At 41.7% G+C, this 27,998-nt stretch overlaps 1 protein-coding gene across 2 annotated transcripts; it reads right to left on the bottom strand.

Moving 5' to 3' along the window:
- Positions 1–3: 3 nt before the first annotated feature.
- arhgap32a (Rho GTPase activating protein 32a) lies at positions 4–27,985 on the bottom strand. 2 transcript variants are annotated; one of them, XM_034197919.1, is made up of 22 exons: positions 27,611–27,985; positions 20,365–20,478; positions 18,608–18,713; positions 17,174–17,265; positions 16,828–16,912; positions 11,780–11,866; positions 11,177–11,314; positions 10,952–11,044; positions 10,103–10,225; positions 9,889–9,966; positions 8,949–9,030; positions 8,682–8,831; positions 8,008–8,110; positions 7,254–7,398; positions 6,822–6,904; positions 6,078–6,185; positions 5,759–5,904; positions 5,457–5,670; positions 4,398–4,546; positions 4,215–4,289; positions 3,452–4,111; positions 4–3,272 (listed from the first exon to the last, which is right to left on the bottom strand). In XM_034197919.1, exons 2-22 carry the CDS (start codon positions 20,451–20,453, stop codon positions 1,009–1,011), a joined length of 5,070 nt encoding a protein of 1,689 aa, XP_034053810.1. In that variant the 5' UTR covers positions 20,454–20,478; positions 27,611–27,985; the 3' UTR covers positions 4–1,008. The 2 variants fall into 2 exon arrangements, with proteins under 2 accessions (XP_034053810.1, XP_034053811.1); XM_034197920.1 differs by lacking the exons at positions 16,828–16,912; positions 17,174–17,265; positions 18,608–18,713; positions 20,365–20,478; positions 27,611–27,985 and adding an exon at positions 12,943–13,176.
- Between the last annotated feature and the right edge of the window lie 13 nt (positions 27,986–27,998).

Here is a 27,998-nt window from a genome sequence, read left to right as displayed (position 1 = left end):
TAATTGATATGATAAAGTATCTTTATTTGTTTAAGACTCACTAAAATAACGTATTTAACATATCTTAACAGAATATCCTCTTCTACATGATTGGATCTGAAACAGCTTCTTTATTGAAATAAACATAATATTTTATGTAAAACACCACATTGTTAAAAGTTCCCTAAAAGAGGAAAGAAATGTTCATGTTTGTGACAAAACCACAATGCCATACAAATACACTTTTTCACTGAGCTGAATGAGTTAATTTGCATTTACAGTATGTGTAGAATATGTTGCCATGTTAGCTTTGACCTTAACAGAAATCATAGCACTCATTGCTATTTAAAGGTTGCATTATACAATGTGTGCTAAAGAAAAAAGATGAGGTTATCTTCCATTTTACCCCCCAAAAGTGCTAATTTGTTATTTATAAATGATTAAGAGCAAGCCGTTTTTTTACAGAAAAAAATATATAGGCTACTGTATATCAAGAGGATTCATGTACACCACGAAAAGACAATGTGTTTCATACACAGTTATCCTCAAAAGTGCTTGTTGAAGTCTGAGCAGACTGGGATATAAAAGAAAATGTACAGTACATTGGCCACATGTTAGCGGTGTGTTATTATACAAATATAATACATTTAAAATGAATGTTGTTGAGTACACATTCCTATACTGAAATCATATTAATAAAACCAGTTACTTTAGTTTAGCATCTCTTGTTGTTTAAACATTAAATAAAATATATAAGCCATACATGCCTCTCTTAATGTTACTTCCAAATACATTTAAGACAATATCTGCATACTAGTTCCCTTTGAGCTCCCTCAAAATCCATTGCTAAATATGAAACTACCAGTGACGGAGACAGTATGACCCCAAGCAGTAATCTCACTTCACACATTTTAGCAGCTCCTGACGGTTTAAACAAACACACTTTCAACAGTCTGTTGGTCTGGCAGAGAATAAAGTGCTGTTCTCCTTTGGCCCCGATGTGATATTGGATAAAACCAGTGGTCAGAATCAGTCATAGACCCCGGCCTCTGATCTCAGTGCAGCATGATAAAAAGCCTCCTGACCCAGAGCCTTGGACAGCAGTCTGTGCCCACGGGGAGACATGCAGCCCTGGCTGGGCAAATATCCTGCCACGGCTTTACTCGATCTTGTGGGTTTTGGTCTGGGCGCTGCATAATACTCCTCCTTGTGGTCATATTGTGTGGGCCGGACTTTAGTGCTCTGAGTCCTTCTGTTGGACTGAGTGGAAAAAGATCCCAGATGTTCAGGATCTAGGGGGGATTTGGCGTTGTAATGATAGTAGTGACGATTTTCTCTGGTGCTCTGCGACCTCCCTGGCCTCCTGAGGATGCCAGGTTTCACAATACCGGAGTAGCTGTTAACAGCGTTAGAACTCGTGAAACGATCCTGGTCATGGCCTCGTGTGTGGCTTCTGTTATTCTGCTCCACATTCTTGATGTTAGTACAGCCCCTTTCTGGAAGTGAAGGGACTTTACGAAGAGGTGGCTGGCGCGAGGAGCTCTCTTTGATCGGAAACTGCCTGGATGATCCCGGCTCGGCACTCGACTGGCGACTATACTGCTGTCTGGTGACTTCACTGCCTGCCTGTTGAGACCTCGAAGAAGATGGGGATGTAGCAACCGCAATATTTTGAGTTTCTGTCCTGCTGGCAGAGAGGAGGCATGCGTTCCCGGGGTCAGACTTGCTTCTTGTGTGCACAATGTCTCTGTTTCTCGTGTCAGTCGGCGAGACAGGAATCTCATAAAGTGGCACATCTGGACATGTATTTTTAAGTCTGGAATGACTCTCCTGCTTGACTGGTTGATATACAACTCTTTCGATAACATCAGCATCTCTAGCCTCGTAAACGACAGTGTCCCTTTTTTCTATGTAGAGCTCCCTGTTCACAGGAGGAGCATGGTGTTGAGCGTAGTTGTAGTAATCCATTTGTCCACTTTCTCTCGTGGAGCGCATGGTGTAAGATTGACTGTGTCGGATACCTCTTTGCCTACAGGGCTCTACATAATAGCTGGAGCCATCAACTGGATTTATATCAGAATAGGGGTTTTGAGGATAGTCAGCATGTAAGTTCTCAAAATGCTGCCGTACAGGATATATTCCAGTCTGAACCAGACTCTGATAGGGCGGCTCTTGGCTCGACGACTGCTCGACATAAAACATGGTGTCAGGGGGCAGGAAGTCTGTCTCTGCCAGCTCGTAGTGACTAATGTGAGGGGAGTGAAAGGAGCGGGCTCTCCGAATGGCTGGGTGCCCAACTGCTCTATCTTCTGACCTCTGCCATTGGCCTGGATGCCTGTGGCCCCCACTGATAAGGTGCTCATCTCTGGGGAAACGTCTGTATTGAGGTGACAAAGGTTGCCTTAAACCTAAAGTGCTGTAGCGGCCTTCAGAGGACTGCCTGTACATGTTTCTTGGCCCGAAAAGGTGACGTGGCAGGGCATCGGGCCGAGGGCAGTGAGGTGCAGGCATTCGTTCTGTTTGAATGGGCCGGTGATGGCGATGATGTTTGCTGTAGCCATCCTCAACCAGGCCGAGAGGTCTGTCCCCCTCTGGGCTGTAGTGATGGGTTGAGGAGGGCTGTGAAGGACGTGGAATGACCTCCTCGATTGAGGTAGGCATGGAGGTCTCCGCCAGCACAGCACGGAAATTAAAAACATTTATAGAGTCGGTGTTCACGTATATAGGAGAAGTTGATGGGCTCTGAGCGGAGCAGACAGGCTGGGTGGGTGTTGAAACCCCAACGCTCTGATAGGTTGGTTCTCCTTGTGTGGCATCTCTGAGCTTTTTTTCCTCCCTGCAGTCCCTCCTCTCTGCACTGCCTTCATCCAAGCTGCCTGACCCGAGCGGGCTGACGTTAGGTGTGTAATTGCACATGCTTTCTGGTCCGTCGATGACCTGCAACGGCTCCAAGTCGAGGTGCGCAGGTAGAAACTGCACAGGATGAGGGCAGTGGTGCCTTTCTACAGGGCTGTGTCCTGATGTTTGCCACTGGGAACCAGAGGAGGCTTGAGGGCCACTGTACTCCTGGGGGTGCGCTTTAAGATCGAGAACAGAGGGCCTGGGTGGTCTGTCCTGGGTGTGAGGAGCTTCCCGTCTCTGAGGGGGGTGCGATGGGGCGTTGTTTCGTCTCTGGGAGGCACTGCTGGCCTTCTGGGCAGATTCAGCTAGAGCCAAAGCCAGCTTTCGCGCAGCACTCGTCAGGGGAGGGTGAGGAGGGAGAACAAACACTGAACTCATAAGTCTATCTGTTCCTGGGGAGGGATAAGACAAACAACGCTACAGTATGACAGGACAAACAAAGCTATGGTAACACATGATGGGACAAGACACAAAAGCTTTCATAAGAAACTACAGAATGCATTAATATTTAAATAGATAATACTATACGTGTTTAATATTATGTATTATGTTAAAGAGGAGTGGTACTAACCTGGATCAGGGAGGTTCTGTGCATGCTGACTGAGGTCGGTCAGGGCTGACGCCTGGCTGCAGTGTGGGTAGGCGGCTCTCAGCTCCTTGCCATCTACCAGAGGAGCTTCACGCTTTTTTTTTTCCACTGGGGGAGAAGAAGAAGGAAGAGGTGGAGGAGAGGAGGAGGCCTTCTGAACATCTGCCTGGGTCTTAAATGATTTCTTTTTGAGTTTAGGAGAGAGCTGCTTGGAGGTAACCTTCTTCCTACCTTTACCAATAACCGGGCTAATATCTGGAGAATGATAGCCCCTAATGTTGTTGTTAGGAGAAGAGATGTGTTCTTCACTGGAACACACTGCGCTCTTCCTCAATTTATTTCCGTCTTTGTTGCGTTGCAGCCCAGGCGTTGCAGAGGCTGGACTGCACTGAAAAGACATGGGGTCAAAGTCCAAACTATAGATGCCGGCAGCTGGCGGGCAAAGATCGAGATCGTCCTCCTGTTGTGAAGGTGAAACACACGCTGCAGTGCGGACATAATCAGCACCATTATAACTCCCATTCAGGGGGTGGGGCCTGTAGTCGTCTTTAGTTTTGGGGTTTTGTACATTGTCTCTACAGTCACCGGAAAGGGCCTCACTAGTAGAACGAGGTCTGCGAGGGCGGTAACTCGGGGGATCCCCTGGGATGGAAACAAGCACATAAACATTTTTGACTGAATCTGATTTGATCACGTACATACAGATTATATAAACAGCTTGTAGTTTGCAAAGTGTAAAAGTTACCTTCCACAGTGTGCAAAGAGGTGAGAGATTCCTCACTTTTGGTTGAGCGCAATGTGCCGCAGTCTCCTCTTCCACCTGCAAATGTATCAGAGCAATAAAAATGAATACTTACCAGCTCTAAAAATAACATTTTCAACACATTAAAGTGTCAAGATTAACTTGGTACAGGGAGGGGTAACTAACCTGGCAGTGCAAGGCTCTTTATCTCGTTAGGCTCGCTGGGGTGTCGCTTCAGTTTACGTTTGGACACAGAGTGGGACTTGCCCAGGTGGAAAAATGAAAGCCAGTTCCCCACAGGAGACTTCTTAGCCTTAACAGGAGGTCGCTTGAAGCTACACAAAAAGAAAATCATCTTCAACACTTGCGGTTTTGTCTGAAAGAGTGCAACCTTACACACATCCATGAATAACGACAATCTAAAAACACTAAACATTAGGTGCTCATTCTAACAATTAATTTGTACGCATCTTCAAATACTGTAAATTATACACACCATTAAAAAAACAGATAAAAGCAGCAAAAACACAACATCGGTCTTGTGCATGGGCTTTTGGTTAAAGTGGACCTATCATGCTATATTTGAATAATATATTGTAGGGCCATACCTATATAAAACATATCTGTGAAGTTTTTTTTTCAAAATACCAAACAGATCATGCATTTTAGCCATGCCTCATTTCGCTCTATTTGCTCTATTCCAGCCCTGTCTTCACAAGGGCTGATTCTGTGGCAAATGAGCTGCAGCTGACCACGCCCCCCTGCAAAGGGTTACCATGCTGTTACCATGCCACGCAACCTCTCATTCCCCTGATAGGTGGAGAGTTGCACCCCGTTTCTGACGTCAGAACAATTTCAAATCTGTATCAGTCTGTATCCGTTGCAGCCCCGTTTTTAGAGATTTGGGTATGGAGGAAAATAGAGAGGGTTGTGTTTTCTGACACTTGGTGAGTTCCCTGACACCCCGGGGACACATATTCATGTATAAAAGAAGTACAAAAGTGCATTTTGCATGATAGGTCCCCTTTAAGCAATGACTTACATGATTAATAAAGTTAAACAGAAATCTTTAAAAAAAAATCTTTACAGGTTTACCTGATATACTAATCAATTCATTGACTAATTAAGCATCCAGTCACATGCTCTACACCAAACATCACCATACATAATTAAAATCACAAATGATGTTTACTAATTGATATGATCAATAAAAAGGGGGGACGGTTCAGGCGTGTCATTGATTACCTCTCCATCGGGAGGTCGATGACTGTGTGGAACTTGCCGAGCAGAGCTCCGGGTCCCTCCCCGACCTCGATGTAGTCACTCTGGGTGAGGGAGGGGGTGGTGGCCGGGGACCCCAGCTGTGACTGATTGCGAGCCTGGGCCTCCTCCAGAGACAGTAGCTTTGTGGATGGGGAGCATACCATCAGGGACTTGGGTCTGGCTAAAGTGTTGTTACCTGAAAGAAAAGGTGTTTAAAGTGTGTCAGAGGAACTTTTAACCTCAGAACAGATGCCACATGTCACTTTGTTTCTGATTTGCCCTACCTGTGCTTTCACGTATTATGGAGTTGAGTTTAGCGCTGAAGAGAGCCTCAGTGTTGTTGAGAATGAACTCCACCACAACAGATTGGATTCGCACCTCCATGAACGCAGCTGTGCCGCTAAAACAGGCAGACTCGATCTGTCTGGACCTAAAACACAGTGACAGAACATGACAACCTATTTCACAGCTCTGGACCATTGGAGACATGCCCCAGTTTACTGTCACAGAAACATGAGAATAAAACGGCACTCTGGGCGTGATCAGAGCCAGTTTAACAGTTTGCATGCAGCCATTTATCTGGAATAATAGTTCAAAAGTCACCTGAGAAGGTTAGGCGCCCAGACTATAGCCAGGTTTTTAGTGTGCATGTTAGTGATGGGGCTGAATGTTGCCAAGCGGGAGAGGTGTCGCATAAGGTACTCCAGAGTCCTGTAGGCAATACAATGCAAATGTTCATATTTGGGTCATAGGGTAAATAAATCCATAGCCCCCATCATACATGTTAAGTGCTTTACAGATGCCTGACAAACTACAAATAGGAACAAGGGTGGACAATAATAAAATGAACAATGCACAAAAGTTAAGTAAAAATACAAATAAAACAGCCTGGAATAAAAACGAAATCATTAAGATAGAATAAATATACAAAACTTAAGGACTAGAAAATAACAGTTGATGAGAAAAGAGTAAACAAATAATACAGTTTTACGATTAAAATACAATAAACCATCATTAACACTGTTATCCTGCATAGCATCAGCAGGTTACGTTTAGTGCATCTTATAATAAGCAGGATACAAATACTTTTTAAGTAATGCCAATGCACAGCAGGGATGTCATGCTGGACTGATCAGACTTGCATTATATTTATTCAAAGCCAACTTTCACATCTCTGAGCAGAATATTTGTTTGGGTTCAGGCATAAAAATAAACTGTTTGAGTGGCAGATCAACACAATGTAAATGTGCATCACAGCATTGACAGTTCTAAAAAAGGGAACGCTTTATCAAAACATACAATAACACTTCAGGCCACCAGGGCGCATCTGTGAGCTTCAAACCTGACCTGTAGTGGGGAGGAGGCAGCTGCTGGATGACATTGTGGATTTTAACCAGCCTCTCTTCATCTGTGGCTGCAGACACGGCCTCCTGTGAAGATAAAACGCACATCACTGAGGCTGATAAGCACAGCTGTTCTAACAGTCCCACACTGGTTTTCCCTTTTATATTCAGAGCAGCCAGTGTTTGGCCTCACTTTATCTACTATTCTGTTTTAACATGCACATCCCCTGCTGTTCCTAGAAAGCTAAGCATAATGCAATGACCTCATTTTTAGCAGCACTTCAAACTGAAACTAAAAAATTGTCATTGTTTCTCCGGCTCTTTGATCATAACTGAGTAAATGGATATCTGTCCCCAGCAGCTTTTTCTCTCCTTCCATTGTCATATCTATCCCAAGCATAAGTCCCTGCCCCAGTTTCACAGCTCTGGGCCTTACTGAGAATCTTTCGTAGAGCTGGTAGGTGAGCAGAGGGTTGGGCAGCTCTCTGAAGTACAGCTTGCAGAGGGAGCCCACTGAGTGAATATCCTGCCTGTAGGCTTCCTTGCTCAGGTCTGGGATCTGTTCTGAGTCAAACTCATGCCTAGACAGAGACAGAAATAAAATTAATACATAGGACAACGTGGGAGTCATCTCAGTGACCATCTGTCAGTATGAAAGCACAAAAACAAAATAAATAATATCAGCTACTTTCGACAAGGTTTGTGCTTGAAATGTTCAGGCACAAACTGTTTCTGATATTCACCAGCTCAATTTGATGTTGCCCAAAGCGAAAAACGTTCCTCCACAAACAAAACATAAATTAAATGTAACACTGAGGCGGAGCATGTAAGAAACCACTTCCTTGAATACCCTTAAAAAAAAAAAAGCAATTTATTTGGTGAGAAAATTGCCTTGATTGGCTGTCAACAACACACTCGTTTTCGAGCCTCCCATTTGATCAACTAATCTGAGCTGGTTTCATGAATTCCTTCTGGCAAACATAAAATAAATGAGAAAATCATTTCAACCTTCAAAGCTGCACAACTTGAATCAAATTGTATTTTAGAACAAGCAACTCCAAAACAACACTTGGAAAACGGTGTATTTCATGTTGATTGTGAACTTGCAGAAGTTAACACTATTTTATTGATACCTTCTGCACATTTGGCTACAATTTCTAATCAATACAAAGTACAAAATGGGGACCAACCTCAGTTTCTGGATGTTGGAGGAGATCCCAGACAGTCTGTAGATTCCATCCACGACTCCATGTTTCTCTATGAATTCAGCACAGCTCTTCACCACCTGCGGGACTACAGGAGACAGAAGAGAGTCTGCAACATGAACCAATGTTAAAATGAATTCATCATTCAATACACCTGGGTAAAAGCAAACTTTGATAGTTAAGAACTTGTTGCATCTAGAGTTGATTTACCTTATTTTTCCTCTTAACAGGAAGAAGGGTGAAAATATGAGAGAAATGAGAATGTTGCTGCATGTTGTATGAAAGTGTCAGAGGAACGCATGTAGCTTTAATCCAATATTCTGTTTATCATGACAACATTAATGATTGAACTTGACGGGGCTTCTGCTCTAACAGGCAGTTCAACAGAGGTTTGAAAATACAGAGATACTGTAAAGACACAGCTTTTGGCCAATCTACAAGGATCTATGCAAAAGACAGCACTTCTTGCTGGCAGGTTTTTCCCACCACCGACTCATTTCACATCAAACATCCCAGCAATGTATCACAAATCCCTTATACAGGCAGCAGACTCACTGGGTAATCCCTTCTCCGGATATTTAAGAGTGTGAACTGCCGGCAGGTAAGAATTACACGATAGAGTAGGGGGGGAAAGAGGAGCCATTGTAGGAATAATTTACCCTCATGTCCGGAGTTGTGGAGATATTCCCCCAGGTCGCAGCCGAACACTCTCTCTCTGAGGATACCGCGCTGCCGCAGCTTCTGGGGCGTCGGGCGAGACTTCATAAAAGTCCTCAGAAACGTGACCAGCTTCCCATGCTTCTTACACACTGATTAAGAAGACACACAAACATATAACAGCCACTTTAAATCAATCTGTCTCACATCCTCAATGCAAGTGTTGAATAAATCATCATACAGAGGGTGGGACACACAGTGAAGAGTACCTGGCTTCGGCACGGAGCTTTGAACACCGGGGGGAATCTTGTCATTTATCAGCTCCACACAGTCGCAGGGGAAGAAACCAACCTGCAGGTAGAGAGAAGGGGATAAGCAGGGTAAAGACAGGAGGCAGAGCTGGGGAGAAACTATACATTTAAAAGGACCAGTGGGGGTGTTTGGTGCTGAGGCAGACTGTAGCAGGGTGAAGGTTCAGAAATAGGTCAGTAGGCATGAGGGTACAAGCGGCCTCAGGCTGAGAACAGCTGGTTTACGTTCCAATTGTTCAAAGTATCTCAAGGGGGTGGTCACATAAATGTATGCTACTAGCTTACCCTGCCTATAATATATGAAATAACTTGACCATAAGCTGATGCTTAATAATGTGGTTCAGATCTAATATGTCAGCTTAATCCTCCTCTTCCTCCTTATCTAACAACAGAGGATCAGGGAGGTGTAAAGGCCAACAGCTTTTAGCAGATCCTTAGCTCAATTTTTCTATAAAGTTTCCCATCAGGCTGTATTTGCCCCCATATTACCATTCCAATCAAATCTATAGGATTTCAATCAACCCCTCTCATACCCAAAGCCCATCCACACATTGATTCATTGGGAAACACGTCACAAGTGAGGCTTAAGATGCCCGATCTCTGTTTCACTGACTTTAATCACTATGGGCAGTGGGTTGTGCGTTTGTGTTTGGATCAGGGGGTCACAGGTTCAAACCCCACTGCAGTCAGCATGTCGCTGTGTCCCTGGGCAAGACACTTCACCCCAAATTGCTCCTGTGGGGATTGCCCACAGTATTGAGTATGTAAGTCGCTTTGGATAAAAGCGTCTAACAAGTAACATGTAATGTGTGGTTTCATCACAGGAAGAGCAGAAAAAGTTGTTCTCTCAATGCACTCATAAAACCTAATTGTGAATGCAGCACAGCAGATGATTTACCTGGAATCCATGTTTCCCTCTCCACCAGCCTGTGTCTTCTTTGGGAGGCATATCTATGACAGACACAATGTCCCCCACCTGGGTCACAAAGAGTTTGGTCAGGATCAGACATATACATACTGAAAGCAAAACATCTAGTACAAATATGTATGCTCGTAGATGAAAAAACTATTGATTAATGCAAGATTATGTTGTTTTATATAAGAGAGGTTACCTCAAAGGTCAACTCGTCCGTGGCCTGGGCGGTGTAGCGTTTGGTGACGTGGGCGGCAGCGATGGCAGGGACATTGATTGAGGCTTCTTCAGACACTAACAAATGGTTCCCCTTGTTTTCGATCTGTAAAAAACAACATAAGCAACATTTAAAGTAATACATTTTTTCAAGAGTTAGACATGTTGGCTAAACTTAGCGGAGGGAGAAGCGGCTGCTCTTGCTCTATTTTAATGGAAGGAGGGATATACTGTAAGTATCACGTGTAGCAAAAGTATATTTTACAGAAGTATGTTTTTTTTGGGTGTATTTTACCTGGTACTTACTTCTGGCTTGCCTAACCCATGATACAATCATATTGGGTTGGATTTTGTAAGTAAAAAACACTGATGCAGCAGTAATTTCCCCAAAGAACAGACAAAAACATTCACATACTAGTCAAATTGTATAAATTGCATCACAGCATATCACATGGCACCTTTCAAGCCAACTTCCTTCCACCTATGACTACATGTTTTACACTTAGTTTCTGAGCTCATTTACATGCACACAAACCTATAAAACATATTATTACAGGAAAGGGAAAAACCCAAAGCATAATAGGGCTCCTTTCAGTAGTAAAGTCAAGTCCTTCAATCTTTGATAATTTCCTTTACATAGCCCCTGAAATTCATACACTATTTTACCAGCTGAAAATGGGCAAACAACTTTCTTCCCAAAAATGTGCAAATGTTGCTTTAACCAATCCGTTTAAATATTAAAGTAAATATTAAATATTGATGTCACTTAATGGGGTTATAATGTAGAGAGTGAATAACTGATAGGAAGATCAAACAGCTGATCAGAAGATACCTCCATCCATGTTAGCACTGGTCCACAGTTTATCTTGTTGTCAGCAATGGCGGAGAATCTGGACAGGTAGGTGGCCAGCATCTTGGTTACAGACTGAATAAAGACACAAGATTATCAAGATGTAATAAAAGTCTGGCAATTTAAGAGCAATTTTCCACACTTCATGCAACAGAACAGACTAATTTCATGAGAGATCAGAGATACTGGAGTTAAACTCTGTGATACCTCAACAGTTTCCTTTAATGTGTCGTATCGTGGCAGCTCTGTGAGCTGGGAGTAACGCCGATCATAGATACACAAGTGCAGATGTTTGTCCAGCACCCGAAAGTCTTCATAGGACCTGGTTACCAGCCAGTTACGACCCTGACAAACAGAGACAAGAAGAAACGTTTGTAAGATTGAGTGGAGAAAGCTAGTTTCAGTTATTTTCCGATATTAGTCCAGTGATACTAAACTTGTCCTCTCGATAGGGTGCATTCCAAAAGTTTTTCAAATTCACATCAAAATAAATTGATTCCCATGGGATTTTTTGTTATTACTGTAAATGTAAAAGTAGTTTTCTGCTGTAAAATATCTGGCTAGACTGTCATACAGGACAAGTGTCAATAGTTGTACCAAGTTTTATGTTAAGTTATTAAGTGAGTTAATATTAAAATAAAGATTTAAGGAAAGATGGGCCTTAAAATGCTTATTTATTTTATCTGAAACATTATATTTGTTTGTTTGACAACTGGCCCCTGACTTCCTGACGTTTGCAAAAAGGCCCACCAGGCAGAGCAAGTTGTGTGTCTCTGTTGGAGTCTATAATTCAAATGCAGTATATAATACCTGGCAAGTGACCTGGACCAGAAACACAGGCTCTTTGGAGTCCTGACCAGCCTTTGGTCCTTCAATCTGCCCCTCTGCGAAGGCCAACTGGGACCGGAGAAAAAAAAGAGAGACAGAGGCGTCAGTAGTGAGAGGGCCTACACTTTAAATAATGGATGCTTATAATACAACAACCTCTTAGCATGTGACTTGCTATACAAGAGGAACACCGTGTCCAAACCCCATTTTCCATTAAATAGTAAAAACACTTTTATACTGAGCAGCACAACTAGAGTAATAAAGAACTACGGGAAGTAATGCCTGAAAAAAGAACATTGATTGTTTTTGTTTAAAATATCATGAATGTGCCAGCCTTCATAATAGCGTTTATTTGGGAAATATTCTGGTATTTCATCTGCAACCAACATAGCTATGATTTATATTATCACCTCGTCAAAAATCCTCCAGTATGACATATATAATGCATAAACTGCTAGCTAAACATCAGCGCTGGGTGGCAGTGTAGATTTAGCACAGATTTCTATAGTCTATATATGACCCAAAATTGAGAAGATCAAAGCCTTGCAGGAGTTTGGGAATAAATTGATAGACATTACTGTAGAAGAGACTTCAAAGCCCTTGGATGCTAAGGGAAGTTTTGGTTATTTATAACTCTAAGAAACTCATTCACATAGTCTGTTACACAACAGTGACCTAGTTACTGCTCAACAGTAATACAGCAAACCAGACTGACAAACACAGAATGAGACATTTGTTCTGAAAAAGGTCATGTTGGAAGAGCTCTAATTCTCTGCAAGGATTTGTATAAAATGATAGCATGAGCTAAGCGCTTGAATTAAGTACTGAAGGGGGTCAGGAGGGCAAAGGCATGATTGGTAGCAGGATCACACAGAGAACTACAGATCAGCAAAGATCCTTTTTGCATAGAAAAAACATTAGCTTGATACAAATGAAAATAATAAAAGCAGAAATCGGAAAGTTTTCACTGAAAGCATGCCGAGCATAATTTCCTCTGCGCACACTTTCAAGAGTACACCTTTCAAAATAAGACATGCCAACACAGCTCAGATATCAGCCGGTGCCTGCATTAGCTCATATATTTACATACAATCTGGCCCCAGAAGGACAAATGAATACGCAAAAATCCCCCACATTTGGGTTACCTGCCACTAAGGCATCTCAGATATCCATCCGCGGCTGGAGGAAGTGTCTCTCTCTTTGTGTGCAGCCGCAGTCCTGGACCTCAGTGAGCTCCTCCAACAACAGAAAGGTTGGCTGAGGGGCAGCAGAGTTTAAATGCTGCTCCTTACTCGCCTGTGTGCCGTCCCCTGCCACCTTAAATTACTCATTCACAGAGCGTTGGATCACCATGTGCTTACTGCTCTATTCAAAGCAGAAAATATTTAAAAGAGGATGCTTGCCACAGTGTGTCTTACCCCCCTTCCTACCCCCCTTCCTGCCTCCCTCTTTCCATCTCTTCCCCCTCCTCCCTCTCCTGTACTCTGCCTCCGTCGTCCTCCCCCCTCTCTAACCAGTCTCATCTCTCCAGTGACAAAGGTGTGGGGGGGGGGGGCGTTAAATGGGCTCGACCGGCACACATAAATGCACATGCTCGTCCATCATAAGGAGGGGAAGCTGCACGAGATAGATAGACAACCCTCTTTCATTTCAAATCATTCATTCCACTCTCAAGGCGAGACTGGAGCTAATCTGGAGAGAAATCAGTCGGGAGGCATTCTGCTGTCCTTGTGCTACTCTGCGATTAAGAAACATGAGACTGATCACTACCCTCCCTTTCGTCCGCCACAGTCTGTGAACCCAGATGCAGGCAAATGCATCATGGGATATGCACCAAGAAAAAAAAACTCATCCCTTGCTTAGACCAAGTAGAAACATTTAACAATAATAACAGAGATAGATGTGATCGCAGAGTCCACTGAGTAAATGTGTGTGCAGACAGCTCTCAGTGTCAGTGAGTCCCCAGACTAATATTTATCTTCCAGTTCGGCTTCTCTTCTCCCTGTGGATCTACTCTGCTGATGGAGCCATCACATCATGGCATGGCAACCACAGCAGGACGTTTACACAACAGAGACAGCTTCCCGGGACTTAAGTCCCATCCAGTCCGCCACACTGTCCATTAACCCTGCATGTGGGGTTTCAGCCCCTCTGCGTGCATGCACTGCTCATGCTCTCTTTCTGTGTTAATCTCCATTGGCAGCTTTTGCTTTTGCTTTTGCTGCACTCTGCTGGCAACCAACCTGAACAGCACTGATGTTTAACCAGGCATTAACAGCCACTTCCACAAACACACAAGTGAACAACTACTAGTGCTTCACTGTGTCTAATAAACTTAAATATTGTTCTTAGACTACAAGTCCAAATCATGTGTTGGCTGGTGAGAGTAGTTATATATAATTAATCCAAATTTGTAAAGTAACTAAAGGTATTAAATAAATGTAGTGGAGTAAAGGTACACCATTTACCTCTGAACTGTAATGGAGTAGAAGTACGAAGTAGCATCAGATAGAAATACTCAAGTAAAGTACAAGAATCTCAAAATTGTACCCAAGTACAGTACTTGAATAACTGTACTTAGTTACTTCCCACATCTGAAATCAGATATGATTTCAAGTCATGTGATAATTTCTCAGTATTTGATCCTTCAACTTGGCCTCAGGAAATGCAAGGACTTCACAGTTTTGGCAACACGTTTTGGAGAAAGCAAAATGGAGGCTTAAACAGAGACAGGGAGGTGCATCTGCAGCATCTTCATCATCTATCATGCAAGAAGAGGAACTAGATAGACCCTCCAGAAAAACGTGATTCTGCGATTGTAGAATTTACCGCATAATCAGCAAAATGGCGCAGATTTTTAAAAGGCCGCATATTTATCAAAAGGCCGCATAATCCCCGCATTTTTCCACACAAAGTTGAGAAAAAAAAAAGTTAACTCGTCTTGACGTGAAGTGATGCTGATGATGACGGGACGTCATCAGCTCGCGCATCACAGAAGGTAAACAACACCGTAGAGTGAACGTGTGGAGCTCACACGCGAGAGAAAACACCAAGATGAAAAAATCTAATCCATCTCATTTACCGACGAACATTTATGCTAAAGACCGGGCAAAGCAGTACCCCGATGTCTTTAAAGTGGGGGGAAACTATTCTGCACCCCGTGCAACTGTGTGTTGGAGCATAAGAGAACATCGACGGTGACGACCCACTTTGATACATTCGAACATGCTTTCTGCTGCTGCGGACAAGAAAGCCAAACAACTCACGTTCACCGAGGCATCAACCTCCAAAACCCTTTCGAGGGCTACAAGAAACGAGGTGAGAAGCCTACAAGATTGAAGCTGGTCAGATAACGAACATGAAATGAAATGAAAACAGAATGAGGCGGAGAAGTGTGTGCGAGAGAGAGAGAGAGAGAGAGAGAGAGAGAGAGAGAGAGAGAGAGAGAGAGAGAGAGAGAGAGAGAGAGAGAGAGAGAGAGAGAGAGAGAGAGATTAAAATATCCCAATTGCTTTTACAATAAATAAACATTGAATATGTTTAATTGTATAGTAAAGGGGTTTAACGTTAGTGGCAGGTTGTGTGTGAGAGAGAATAAATAAATAAGACATCCCAATATTATTATTTTTTGCATATTTAGCAACTTTCCGCATATTTCACAACTTCCCGCAATTTCACCGCATAAAATCACATAAAACCCCGCATGTTTGATCGCATAATCAAGGATTTTTGCCCGCTTTTTTCTGGAGGGTCTAACTAGAGGACAGTGAGGAAGACTGCACTTTGTGTGGGGTGAGTACCAAACGCTGTCTCCTGGTACTCAGAGTAACTCACTAAAAAAAGTGATGTGCACCCCTGGTTATATCCATAATACATTAAGTGCATGAACACAAAAACATTTAGCTTTCTCAATTTACTAGAGTTAAAAAAAAAAGAAACAGATACAAAGTCGGCAACCATGCTAATGGCACTGTGATACATGCTAATTCAGTATGCTAACCTGCTAACAATGACTGACATGCTGGTGTTTAACAGGTATGATGTTACCCATGTTTACCAACTTAGTTTAGCATGGATGTGTGCTAACAGTTGCTAATAACACCAAAAATACAGATAAAGGGTGATCGGACTGTTTCTTGTTTTACAGCTCTCTCCAAAAAAATTAACACAACTCATCCAGAGGAGAACATCGGTAACCAAACTTCATGACAATCCAATCAAATAGTTATGGATACATTTTACTATGAACCACACCTCATGGTGGAGCTAAAGGAACAGCCATTGGATCTTCTGGTATCTATCCAATGGTTGTTGGGATATTTCCAAGTGCACAATAGTGTAGGACCAAATCACACACAGACAGAGTGGCATTGACATTCCAAGAGCTCTGTCTCTTTCAGAGCTAAAATATCCCCAAAAAGTTTGCATACAGTTAAGTATTATGCAAGTAGTTTTGAATGTCTAATTTACCTCCAACTGCATGTAAGTGTAAGCACACATTCTCACAATCCTTTTGGTGTTACCTGAACATGTTTTGATTTTCAAAATGAGTCATCGTCACCAGCTGACATCATGACTAAATATGATGTCATGTTGAGTCAGACTAATAAGGCTGGATCCCAGGTTTACAGGTCTGACGAGTCTGACATTAATATACTGTAATGCGAAGGATTAACACGCTGATCATGGCTTTAATAGGAATGGGACTTATTACGTCTGTCACATTGAAAACATAATGATTTATCCATGATTGGGGATTATTCTTGACAAATGAATATGTCATAGATCTCCTGATTAAACTGACAAACTAAGCTGTGATGTGGCATGTCAGGGCAAATAAGGAAAATGCAATAAACAGGGTCTAAGAAAAGAGAAACAGGCATATTGATTTGACTGCCACATTGCATTTCAAGAGTGATGCATTTCAGGAGCAATTCACCAAAGTGGCCACTGTACTTGGGCCAAAAACTCAATTACTAAACAAAGTAATTCTCTGCTGAAGAAGTCACAGTGTAAGTATTTTTTCTCACCTGAATGTTGCCAAAGTCAACAGTCTCATAGTGGAAATGAGCACACTCTGCCAACGTGGGGAAGTGGCCTCTGGGGAACGTAAGCCTAAAAACACACAGCACAACAGTCCCTCATCAGTATTCAACACAGTGACACCATGGTGGAGAGAAAAGCAAAGCTAAGCAAAAGAGGGAGAAGAAAGAGAGATTAGGCCAATATGTGAGGGAACGGGGTTAGAGAGGCAGCGGGCTGACTCGTCTGTCTCTGCCGCGCCCGTCATTTATTAGGTCCTCATTTCACTGGCCTGGATAACAGCCCTGTTTTACAGCCCATAATAGCTTTGACACTGTCACAGGGAGCACCTACTTCTTCATGTTCTTGACCTTCATGCTAGCTGTGCTAACACAGGAGCGCAGGAGGGGCTCGGCTGGGTGCTCTTTGATGTCATCAGTCCTCACCTGCCAAACAGAGAGAGAACACGTCAAAGAGATTCAGTCAGTCACTGTACACATGATGGAGATGGGTAGTCACAACTGATGATGGTGATCACTTTGAAACATATGTTGTGCTGCAAAAAACACAAACTTAGAAGCCTGACATGACAAAACAACATGTGTAAATGAGTTGTACACCTTTGCCTTTGTGATGCTAATGCTATTATGCTTATGTTACCTTCTTACCATGTTATGCTAATGCTATCTTTTGCTTAGTTAAGCTGTAATAAAAGGTTGTACTTATGTTTGTTTACGTCATCCATTGCAACTATAATGTAAGCTACGCTTTTATTTTACGCTAATATTATGCCAGGTTTTTTTCATATTATGCTATTGGTTTAATGCAATTTTTTGCTTTTGTATACTCATTTTGAGTTATGCTAAGCAATGCAACTGTTCAATATACTTGTTTCCATTATTCCAATATATTAATGCCATGATCATTTATGTTGGGCTATTTCATGCTTATGTCATACTGGATTGTAAAGCTATTATTATGGTATACATGTTATGTTAGATATTATTCATGCTCTATTATGCAATGTTATAGTATATAAGGTCAGGTCATTATTCGATAGAAATTGTAATAATGGTATTATTATTAATAGTATACATGATTCAATTATAACTGTATAAATGTTATTTATGGTTGTGTTTTTTTTTGTTACTGTTTTTTGTTTTGACTGTTTTTGATGGATGGGGAGGATGATATATAATTAGAAAATTAAAGCGTACATGCATAACAACTAATATCTGGAGTGCTGAACGTACACTCGTCCAAGAGACTTGAATTCTAAAAGCTGGAGGGTAATGCCTTTGCAGAGAAGAAGATATAAAGAAAGAGCGCTGTGCAGGATATTAACATTAAACTGGAGTAAGAAGTAAACTGAAGGGAAGGGGAGATGATATGACTGGTCTGTTATAATATTTTCATATCGCATTTGCCTTTAGCACTTCTCCCAAACATCACCTCCATCTCAACCTGAAGGTGGGACATCCTTTAATGTTACACCTGTTTTCACCCTCATAAATGTGACTACTGACTCTCACATGAGTGCCATGTGACCAACTGTAAGTAACATCATGGTGTGAATCACCTACACAAATTACACAGCTTCAAGGAGATAAATCAAGGGTGAATGTGTGTCTGATGAGTCAGTGTGTGTGTGTGTGTGTGTGTGTGTGTGTGTGTGTGTGTGTGTGTGTGTGTGTGTGTGTGTGTGTGTGTGTGTGTGTGTGTGTGTGTGTGTGTGTGTGTGTGTGTGTGTGTGTGTGTGTGTGTGTGTGTGTGTGTGTGTGTGTGTACCATGGCAGTGGATGTCTCTTGTGGCTGTTTATCCTCTGGAGGATTATTGTTGGTGGCTGTAGGTAAGGCATCATCTTTGTCCTGGTCAGCAGACGGTGGGCCGTCTCTGCAGAAACATACAATAGTTAAAAAAAGAAAGGTGGCATGACGTAATGCTAACATCCATGTACTCTGGGATCTTCATATAAGATTTGCAGTTTTTAAATAAATACACCAGAGGGAGCAAGTGAGGGAGATGATTTCAAAATCTCTGGCCAGTGCTCAAATCATGACATCGCACAGGCATGGCCAAAACAACATGTTGTATTAGGTCGTTGGTGTATGCACCTTTAATACTGAGAGAAAAAGACACCTATAAAACACAGTACATTCTTTACAATCAGAACTAGATGGGAACATTTCCTTCATACAGAGGGAAATGTGTGGCATCTCTCACTACTGAAGGGTCAACAGAAAGCCTTGGTGTCTTTTGTATTCGCTCAAAAAAAGAAAAGCTCATCTATTCATCTATTCAGAGAGCCATAATGGCAATCCACCCACAAGGGAGTGCTACACAAAAACCTCACTTGAAATGTGACTCAATGCATACAGGATAGGAGGGTAAGGTTCATTTAGCTAAACTTTTATGAGCAACAAAGAGGGAAAAGAGACAGGCCTTGGATTAGTCACAGTGATTCAGTGTGATGAGATCAGGACATGAGACACTGTCATTTATGAAATCCACAGTGACAGAGCTAATAACAGAGTTTCAATTTTAAATAATAGGTAATGCTTTGGATGTAATGTAACGTTAGGCACACACAGTTTTCCTCCCTTTCTGTTTTACTCTGCAAAGCAGGGTCAGGTTTAAGGCTCATCAGACTGATCCTACTTGTATTCATCTCATTCAAAGGCAAAAACACTCACACAAACATACACTTCATGGTTTTAAATATATATCTGTTAGAGCAGGGATCGGCAACCTGCGGCTCTTTAAGCCCTCTACTCTGGTTCCCTTGAGCTTAGACAAAAATAAGAAGGAAATAAAATACAAATATTTGTAGGACTATTTATATTTTGTTCCATGGTTGAAAATGTTTCGTATCTTGTATTTTGAGGTGAGACTGTGACACATAAAAAATTAAAAAACGGTTTTAATTAGGTCAACTAAAATATGCGTCACATCCTGCTACAGTCCCGCGCCAGCACCTTTTCTTGCAGGTGAATACCCTGACCCCCGGCTTGATGAGCGAACTATGGATAAATCAAAGAAAATAAAAAAAGTATCGGAGGAACACAGAGGGTTTAATTCTGCGTGGTTAGAGTTATGCTTTCACAGCAAACGATGCTGGCTTACCGGTATGTTTGATATGTAGAGAGAAGTTGTCAAAGGTGCTGCAGCCTTTACGTATTGGAGGAAAAACACGGAAGAGGAAGACAGCTAACGATGTTCAGTTATAATTACATCACAACTATTGTTAGGGTGCAGCTATAGGTTTTATTTATTTTAAAGTAGGCCTGTGTATGTTTTTTTTATTCTCCTTATACGAGTTCTTTGTTTATTATTAGAGGTAAACAGTTTTCTATAATGTAATAAATAATACATGCAAACAAACTAGTTTTTGTCTATGATACAACAATATATACAACGTTATAGGCTATCAAGCTATCAAATGTGTTTTGCAGCTCCAGACTAAAAAAATGTGTGGAACAAAATGGCTCTTTTGGTCAAAAAGGTTGCAGACCCCTGTGTTAGGGTATGAAACGCAGCTACTCACACTTCAAGGACGTCACCACTTCCTGGTTCACCCTGGGGCCCTGAGGCAGCATTCTCAATCACCGCGGCAACCACACATCCTGCTTCCATGATGCTGCCTGACTGCAACAGTGCGCTGTACAGAGACAAGTAGGAAGGAGAGGAGAGAGTAAGGGAGGGTGGGCATTAGAGAATATGGGAGGATGGGAGGAAGAGTCCGATGCAATGAATTCGCCAGACGACAACCCCACTTGGGGATGCAGCGTGTGTGACTCTCAAGGCTACAATCCACTGAGCCCAGACTGTAATCTGCGATGACATCATACTAGAGTGCCGGGAGTTGCTACAATGATAATGCATTTCAGACTGCAAATTCATAGGATGGTTTCACAAGAACATCAGATTTATTTTAGCGTAGATGGCACTGACATGTTTTAGCTTGAAACCAAACAGACTCATATCTTACTCCGCAAGGAAATGTCAAGATTGTCATTGCAACTCCAGGACATGTCCAGGTTTAGGGTGCTTATTATTTTAATTTGGACATATTTATTCTGGTGCTTTTTCAGATTTTTTTCCAGTCTATATATATGTGCACTACATATGTGTATATTAATTTAAGAACAGGACATCTGAGTTAGCACCCCTCAGTCCAGTCAGGCGTTCTCCCAAAGAATACAAGGCAAAGATGTACATTCCTTACCCATGTAACGCTAGCTAAAATGTTTCTATAGAAATGGAACAATCCAAAATGGGTCAAAAAATCTAGGATCTGTTATTTTTGCTCTTTGGTAGAAGTCACAAGCTTGAAATATGCAAAGATAAAAAAGATCATATTTATTTAGCAGGTCTCCCTTGAAAAATATATCAATGATCTCAAGGGATACACCTGGGTAAATAAAGTTTTTTAGGTATTTAGTTAGACATAAGACAAGTGTTTCCAGCCAGACAAAAAACAGCTTAATTTATGAGAGCTGCTTGCGCCTCATCCTCCTCAGTGAGTGGGAGACGGAGAGAGAAGAGAGAGTACTCAGAGAAAAAATAAATACTCAAGCTATTTTTAGACATCTGTAAAATATATAATTATTTTGTATTCTAAGAATTAAAGAAAGTATTTAAAGTGAACATTTGATTGCCATGTTTTTATCATTTTGTTTCATTATTTAGAATTGACCAGAATGCAGGAAACATAGTTCCTCAAATTGTTTGAGGGGAGGGCCTTCAAACCACTGACGCTGTTTTACAAAAATACTCCCTACTTTTGTTGTCTCAAGTTTGGCAAGTATGCCCACATAGAGAGAGCATTCAACCTAACCTGAGCATGGTGTACTTGTACTTTTTACTAGTCCTTTTATTAGAGATGTGTTTGTTTTTAGAGTGTGTCAGGATGGATCCCTTGTCTTTGTCTCTGCAAACAAAATCTACCTACGGGTACAAATAAAGAACCTGAACCTGACCTGAACCTGAACCTATAGTACATGCTGTTGAACTGTGAAAGTAAACTGGAGACACCATCAGGAAAGAAAAAACATGTTAGCTCCTCACAGAAGGCTCAGATTTCAACAGTAGTGCTACCACTGAGCACATGGGGCAAATTCCTAAATATGGTTGCATTTAATAAATTGCTGCAATCTAACTGGCATAAATAAAACCAGGGGGCATGTAGTTCTATTTCACATGAAGTACTACATATATAGACTAACACATTTTGTTTTGTTTTGAACAGACAACTTTGTCAAGTCAGCCACATTACCATATTCCTTGATATACCACCACAGTCTACATATTACACAAAAAAAGTATTCAGATATTGCCTCCCCTTGTGTTTTTGGAAACACATTTCTACATTTCCTTGAATCCATGAGAATACTGAGACAACCCCTATCACTTCCACTCTTTACACATCTCTATTATCACTACGCCTGTATTTATGTAGTGTAAACAAAGCAAACGAATATCCTGATGAAGTGAAACTAGACTCTTCCTAACGTCAACAATCATTGGGGCATGTAGGCAGAAAAAGGGCCTCTCCTATCACCTCTAAGGTTTTACCACATCATTAAAATAATCCCTCCAATTAACAGGAGGCTGTTTTAACTCTTCCCTAAGCAGGTCTTAACTAGTAGATTCATGGCCACTGCTGTAGTGGCAGTTTCCCACCAGCCCCTCTGGCTCGTAGCCTCACTGAGTTGCTGTTGACTGACTTCCACAAAACCTCCTGACTCAGCAGAATGTGAGCAGGCAGGAACACAAGGCAGACCGGTCTCTACTCTATCTCTCTCATGCTGTATCTCCTCTATAGTAGACACCATAACCTTGCCAAAGGAGAGCCAACATATTACACAGAGAGCAATTTAATTTATTGTTGAGAAGAGTTACATTGAGTGCTGTTTTAAACAGTGAGGGTCATTAGGGTGGAGCGGTATTTGGCAAGTCATATTTCAATGAGAGGTGTGTCACCAAATGATACAGAACTGGAAGCATTAGGAGTCAAATGAAGTGTGCCTAGGACACCAGAAAAACAAAGCTGTGCCGAATAGTCATCCAATAATTGTGTAAAAAGTATGTATTTTAAAATACTTTGGCTATGTGGTGCTTAAGGAGGGCAGAGATTCCTAGCAGCAAATCATAAAAATGTTTTACATGGTACACAGTACAATGCCTGACCTTGCTGATTGTTCCACATCAGACATCAGTGAGTCTTTCAAGTGAAGGGACATGATGTACTTCACTTTGCAGAGGAGGCTGGCTAGCTGCGAGCATTAAAAGCCGCCTGCCTGCCTGGAATGAGTTTCTGTTTTCATCTGAAAGACTTTGTGTGAAAAGAGCTGAAGACAACTGAGATCAACAAATGGTGAAGTGTTCTTATAGCAAGCACTATTTTGAAAATACCCTAAATAGCTATAAAAAGACAAGACAAAAAAAGGGTAATGATTTTAAGAAAGCTCTGTGTGTGTCATTGTCCATGGCAGAGACAAATTGGTTGAACCTACAGTACTGACACTTTGTGCTGCATCATAGGCGGTAAAAATAGAACAATGTCAAACCAGGACACAAAAAAAGATACCGGTTTAATGTTATACATGTAGAATAAACTGCGAATAGGGTAGAAATCATCCTTACACAACCTCCCTAACAGTCACATCCAAACACATTAAGAAAAAACTGTTCATCTACCTGTCACACTTTAAGGGAGAGGCGTTGTTCTGAAGTCAGGAGACAGAAGCAGCACAGAAGGATGTTGCCCTGGTATCCAATGGCCTACATGGCGCTTTTCAAGAAAATAGGGCAGCCTACACAATCTCGCACACTGTTTATGAAACTGTTATCAGCAAGTTTCTTGACATGAAGAATGGCTGCCTACATATTTGGAGCTATAAACCCACAGCAGATGCATCTTAGTGAGTCACTACCTCCCTCACATAATGAGGAGGGAGGAAGTAACACTGAGAAGAAGGACATCTGCCATTTCACATCTTTTTGTATTGGTGTTAAACAACATGTCCAATCCAAACAGAAATCAACATATAACACATGCAGTAAAAGTATACTATTTCGGAGATTTAGGACACACATGTTGTTTAAGCTGTAATTGACACACATTACCGAGCCACATTAGTTAGCTGATTAAAGACATAATTGTGTCAAATAAAGATGAGAGTCATAATAAAGCTGTTTTGTCATTATCTCATAACGAAATACCAAACGCAGGTATGTGGAAAAAGATGAGGAATTTAGTTGCAAACTTGTCTACAGTATGAGCCCAAACTGCTGTACCTTGAAGTGTTAAAGGTCCCCTATTATACTGTTTTTCATCAATATATTATAGGTCTCAGATATATACAAAACATGTCTCTGAAGTGTTTGGCTCCAAACATCAAACAGATCAGTGTAGCATCCCATAATCCCCTCTGTTTCAGCCCTGTTTCAAAAGTGCTGATTCTCTGTCTGTTACTTTAGATAAAAATAAGGAGCCCCTCCCCACGCCCCTCTGAGAGATATTTGGTTAAAAAGAACACAATGGAGCTCTAGGAGGAGATTCAGGTGATAAGGTGGGGGGGGGGGGGGTTACCTTGGTTGGTTATTGGCTAAAGGTTACACAAGCCAGAACATCGTTATGTCATCATAAAGTGGCCAAAATCTGATCAGCTCATTTTCAGACAGGTTTTTATATAAATGGATCAGGACAAAAAGTGAGAGAATCTTTTTTCATGAAACTTTCAGAATCTCTTTACACAGAGGGGACACATGTTTATATATAAAAGACATGAAAAAGTGGATTTTGCATGATAGGTCCCCTTTAAATCCTTATTTAAAAAAAGAACTAAACCTGCAATTACTGATGTTTTGGCCACTTTTGAAACAAACAGTAGACACTTGTTAGGAAACAGATTCTTATTATCACATACAGCAGTTACAGAGTATACGACATTATCATTTATTTACCATATTTGTGTCTAAATGAAGAAGTAGGTCTAATATTCACTTTTTGTGTAGCTTTGTTTGTTCTCGAATGAAACATCTGATGGAAATCCCTATGTCTTTAGATGCAAAATAGTGAACAACTATAATACGCTACATTTAGAAGCTTCTTTCTAACTTTGTCAATCTGCTGTTTGGTGATAGGAAGTTAGCGTCCAGGAGGTGTCTAAGCTTAATTGCTGATATTACAAATGAAAGCTATGAGGGGGAACAAATACAGTAAAGTTGTGCACTGGAAAACCCAAACCATGGGCTGAAAGACACTACGAAGCTCAAACAACTGTAGGGAACTGCGGTTTAGTTCAGTTTAATTTATTTGTTTATAGTGTCGTGGACAGTCCCCATAGATCAACTGTCACAAAAAACAGTAAATGGGGCAGCTTTAGCAAACATTGCTAATTTCCAGCTGTTGTCCCCGGCCAGATGATAATGGACACTCTTAACATCACAATACATCAACAGGTCCAATGATAATTATCAAAACAACAAGTAATCCCTTTGAGTACACTAAGTCATGTGGTCATTTACCAATATAAAAATAAGAATAGCAGCAGCTTTAACTGCATCCTCATGTCTGGATTTTGATGCAGCTTAACCATACTGTAAACAAACATCGTGTCCCTCGGGGATGAGATAGGCCAGTGTAAAGTTGGTTTCATGCTCTCATTCTTAGCTCTGGAATGCAGACAACACAAGCCAGAGAGGCGCAGTGGAGAAAGGCTCTTGGTTGCCATGGTAACCTCTATCCGGTCCATCGTGACCAAGCTCCATCCAGACTGAGGATGAGTTGACAAGACGAGGGAAAATCAAGCCTGTGAGGAACCTTTGACCATAAGCTTCGACACATCCGCTCCATCGTCATCGTCACCAACCACAATCTGCCCGAGCCAATGACATCGCTGCCAGCACAATGATGCTGCCACTCCCTCAGGAAGAGCACACTGCAACCATTTTTTTTTTTTTTAAATAAACCTCTGATAAAGCTTTGTCACTCATTTGACTTTTTGAAGGTGGAGTAAGAGGGAGAGGTGGTGGGCAGGGGGGGGGTCATATGATCCTATAATCTTCTTGAAGTCTAACAGGGTGAGATTAACTTTATTTCATCTCACACTCGGTGTCACGGCTCTATCTTTGTCCTTCTGCAACCACCAGCATCACAAATAAAGGGTAGAAAGCGGGGTGAACAGCAGGGCGATTAATTTGTAGACAACAGAGACCCAAATATTTAATCGACAAGCTGATCTGCCACCTAAGCCTAACAGTGACATAATACAGGCCTTTCTGTTTCAAGCACATATTCACTTCCTCAAAATAAGCAAATGACAGTCAAATAAAGGATTAAGAGGGTATTTACTGAGTGGGACACATATTTAGGGAATATGACATTCATTCTAGAGGATAAAGCTATGTGACCATGCTGCTGGCTCACTAACCCAATATTAGGTGTCACAGAAACGCAGAGATATGACACGTGATATGTCACCTGCCCAATATAGTGCAATCCAATACAACATCCCTGCAACAATAACTACCTTCACTCATGTTCAACTGTGGCTGTACATGTTGAGGCCATGATTGTGTTATGAGTGTTTTGCACTGCATTACATAATACAATACCAAACATACGCACTCCTACACACATACAAGGATGGCACAGTGTAGCCACAGGCTTCACAATACAGTGTAAGGCAGCATTACTATCTTTAAACGTATTATTTCCCTAATTTATTCATGAATCACTCGATCTATAAATAGTCAAAAGAAAATAATGACAAAAGCCAATGACGAAAAGATGAAATAACACTCAAAAACATAAATTCAGTTTACTTTTACATAAAATTGGCAGCCAGTCCCCAAACCTGATAAATTGGAACTTGTGCATTTTTGAGAATATGTTTAAAGAAAGAATGGTTAATCTGTTACTTCTCTCTCAGTCCCAATAATTTGTTAGATATTACACGTTTTATCAATTCCCTTTGTATTTTCCCCAATTACATCACTGATGATTTATTTTATAAACTGTATACAATATTATAAAATATATTTAGGCTCCTTTATTGAATTATCTGCTGTATGTGTTTCTCGTTGTCCTATGTGTCCTTCTTGATGCTGCAAATGAAGCTGCTGTGATGCAAGAAACATTTAACAATACAACATTATCTTATGGTATTGTATGATTATTTTCTCGATAAAAGTTACTTAAATCGTGCCTATTATTTTCCCTCTAACCTACCAACAAACATCGTAAAACGGGTTTCAAAATAAACAGTCTAATTCAATAGAGCAACCAGACAATGTGGGCTACAGGGGGACAAGTTAACCACGGTGTACTATGACCTGTTGGGCCTGACAGATCACCGGTGGACTCCACACACACACACACACACACACACACACACACACACACACACACACACACACACACACACACACACACACACACACACACACACACACACACACACACACACACACACACACACACACACACACACACACACACACACACACACACACACACACACACACACACACACACACACACACACACACACACACACACACACACACACACACACACACACACACACACACACACACACACACACACACACACACACACACACACACACACACACACACACACACACACACAGTAATTGTACCAAATTGATCGGCTGATCGATTCGTAAAACAGCGTGAATCAGGTTTCAAAATGACACATCAGGGCAGTGACAGCGGTTCAATAATGTGTGTGGTATTGACTCCCTGATCGAACAGCCTACCTGCACGTTGCTCCACTCCTCTATGCTGCACAGCGCTGAGCTTCTCGACGAGGAAACATGCTGTCAGCATCGCACTGCAGAAACGCTCATCGCGGACACACACGCAGGCTTACAGCGGATCATCGGAGGTAGATGTTTTCTGTGGTGAAAGCTGTGCTCGGATGCGACATCTCTGAGGCTGAGGCAGTGTGGGAGTGATTCCGAGGAGCTGGCTCGCTCTGTGAATCTGCACTCGCCAGCGGGAGCGCGCACAACTGATCTCGTGCTCGCGCGCCTGGGATGTTTTAGCCCTAGGGGTTCCCAGACCTTTTCAATGTCAAGGACCTGAATATGCAGCAGGCGTGAGAGTATGCATCCCCCCTCCCCCCTTCATCCTTTTTGAAAATAT

This window comes from Gymnodraco acuticeps, unplaced genomic scaffold (genome assembly GCF_902827175.1).
Source record: "Gymnodraco acuticeps unplaced genomic scaffold, fGymAcu1.1, whole genome shotgun sequence".
NCBI lineage: Eukaryota > Metazoa > Chordata > Actinopteri > Perciformes > Bathydraconidae > Gymnodraco > Gymnodraco acuticeps.
This window is presented reverse-complemented; position numbering and strand designations above follow the sequence as displayed.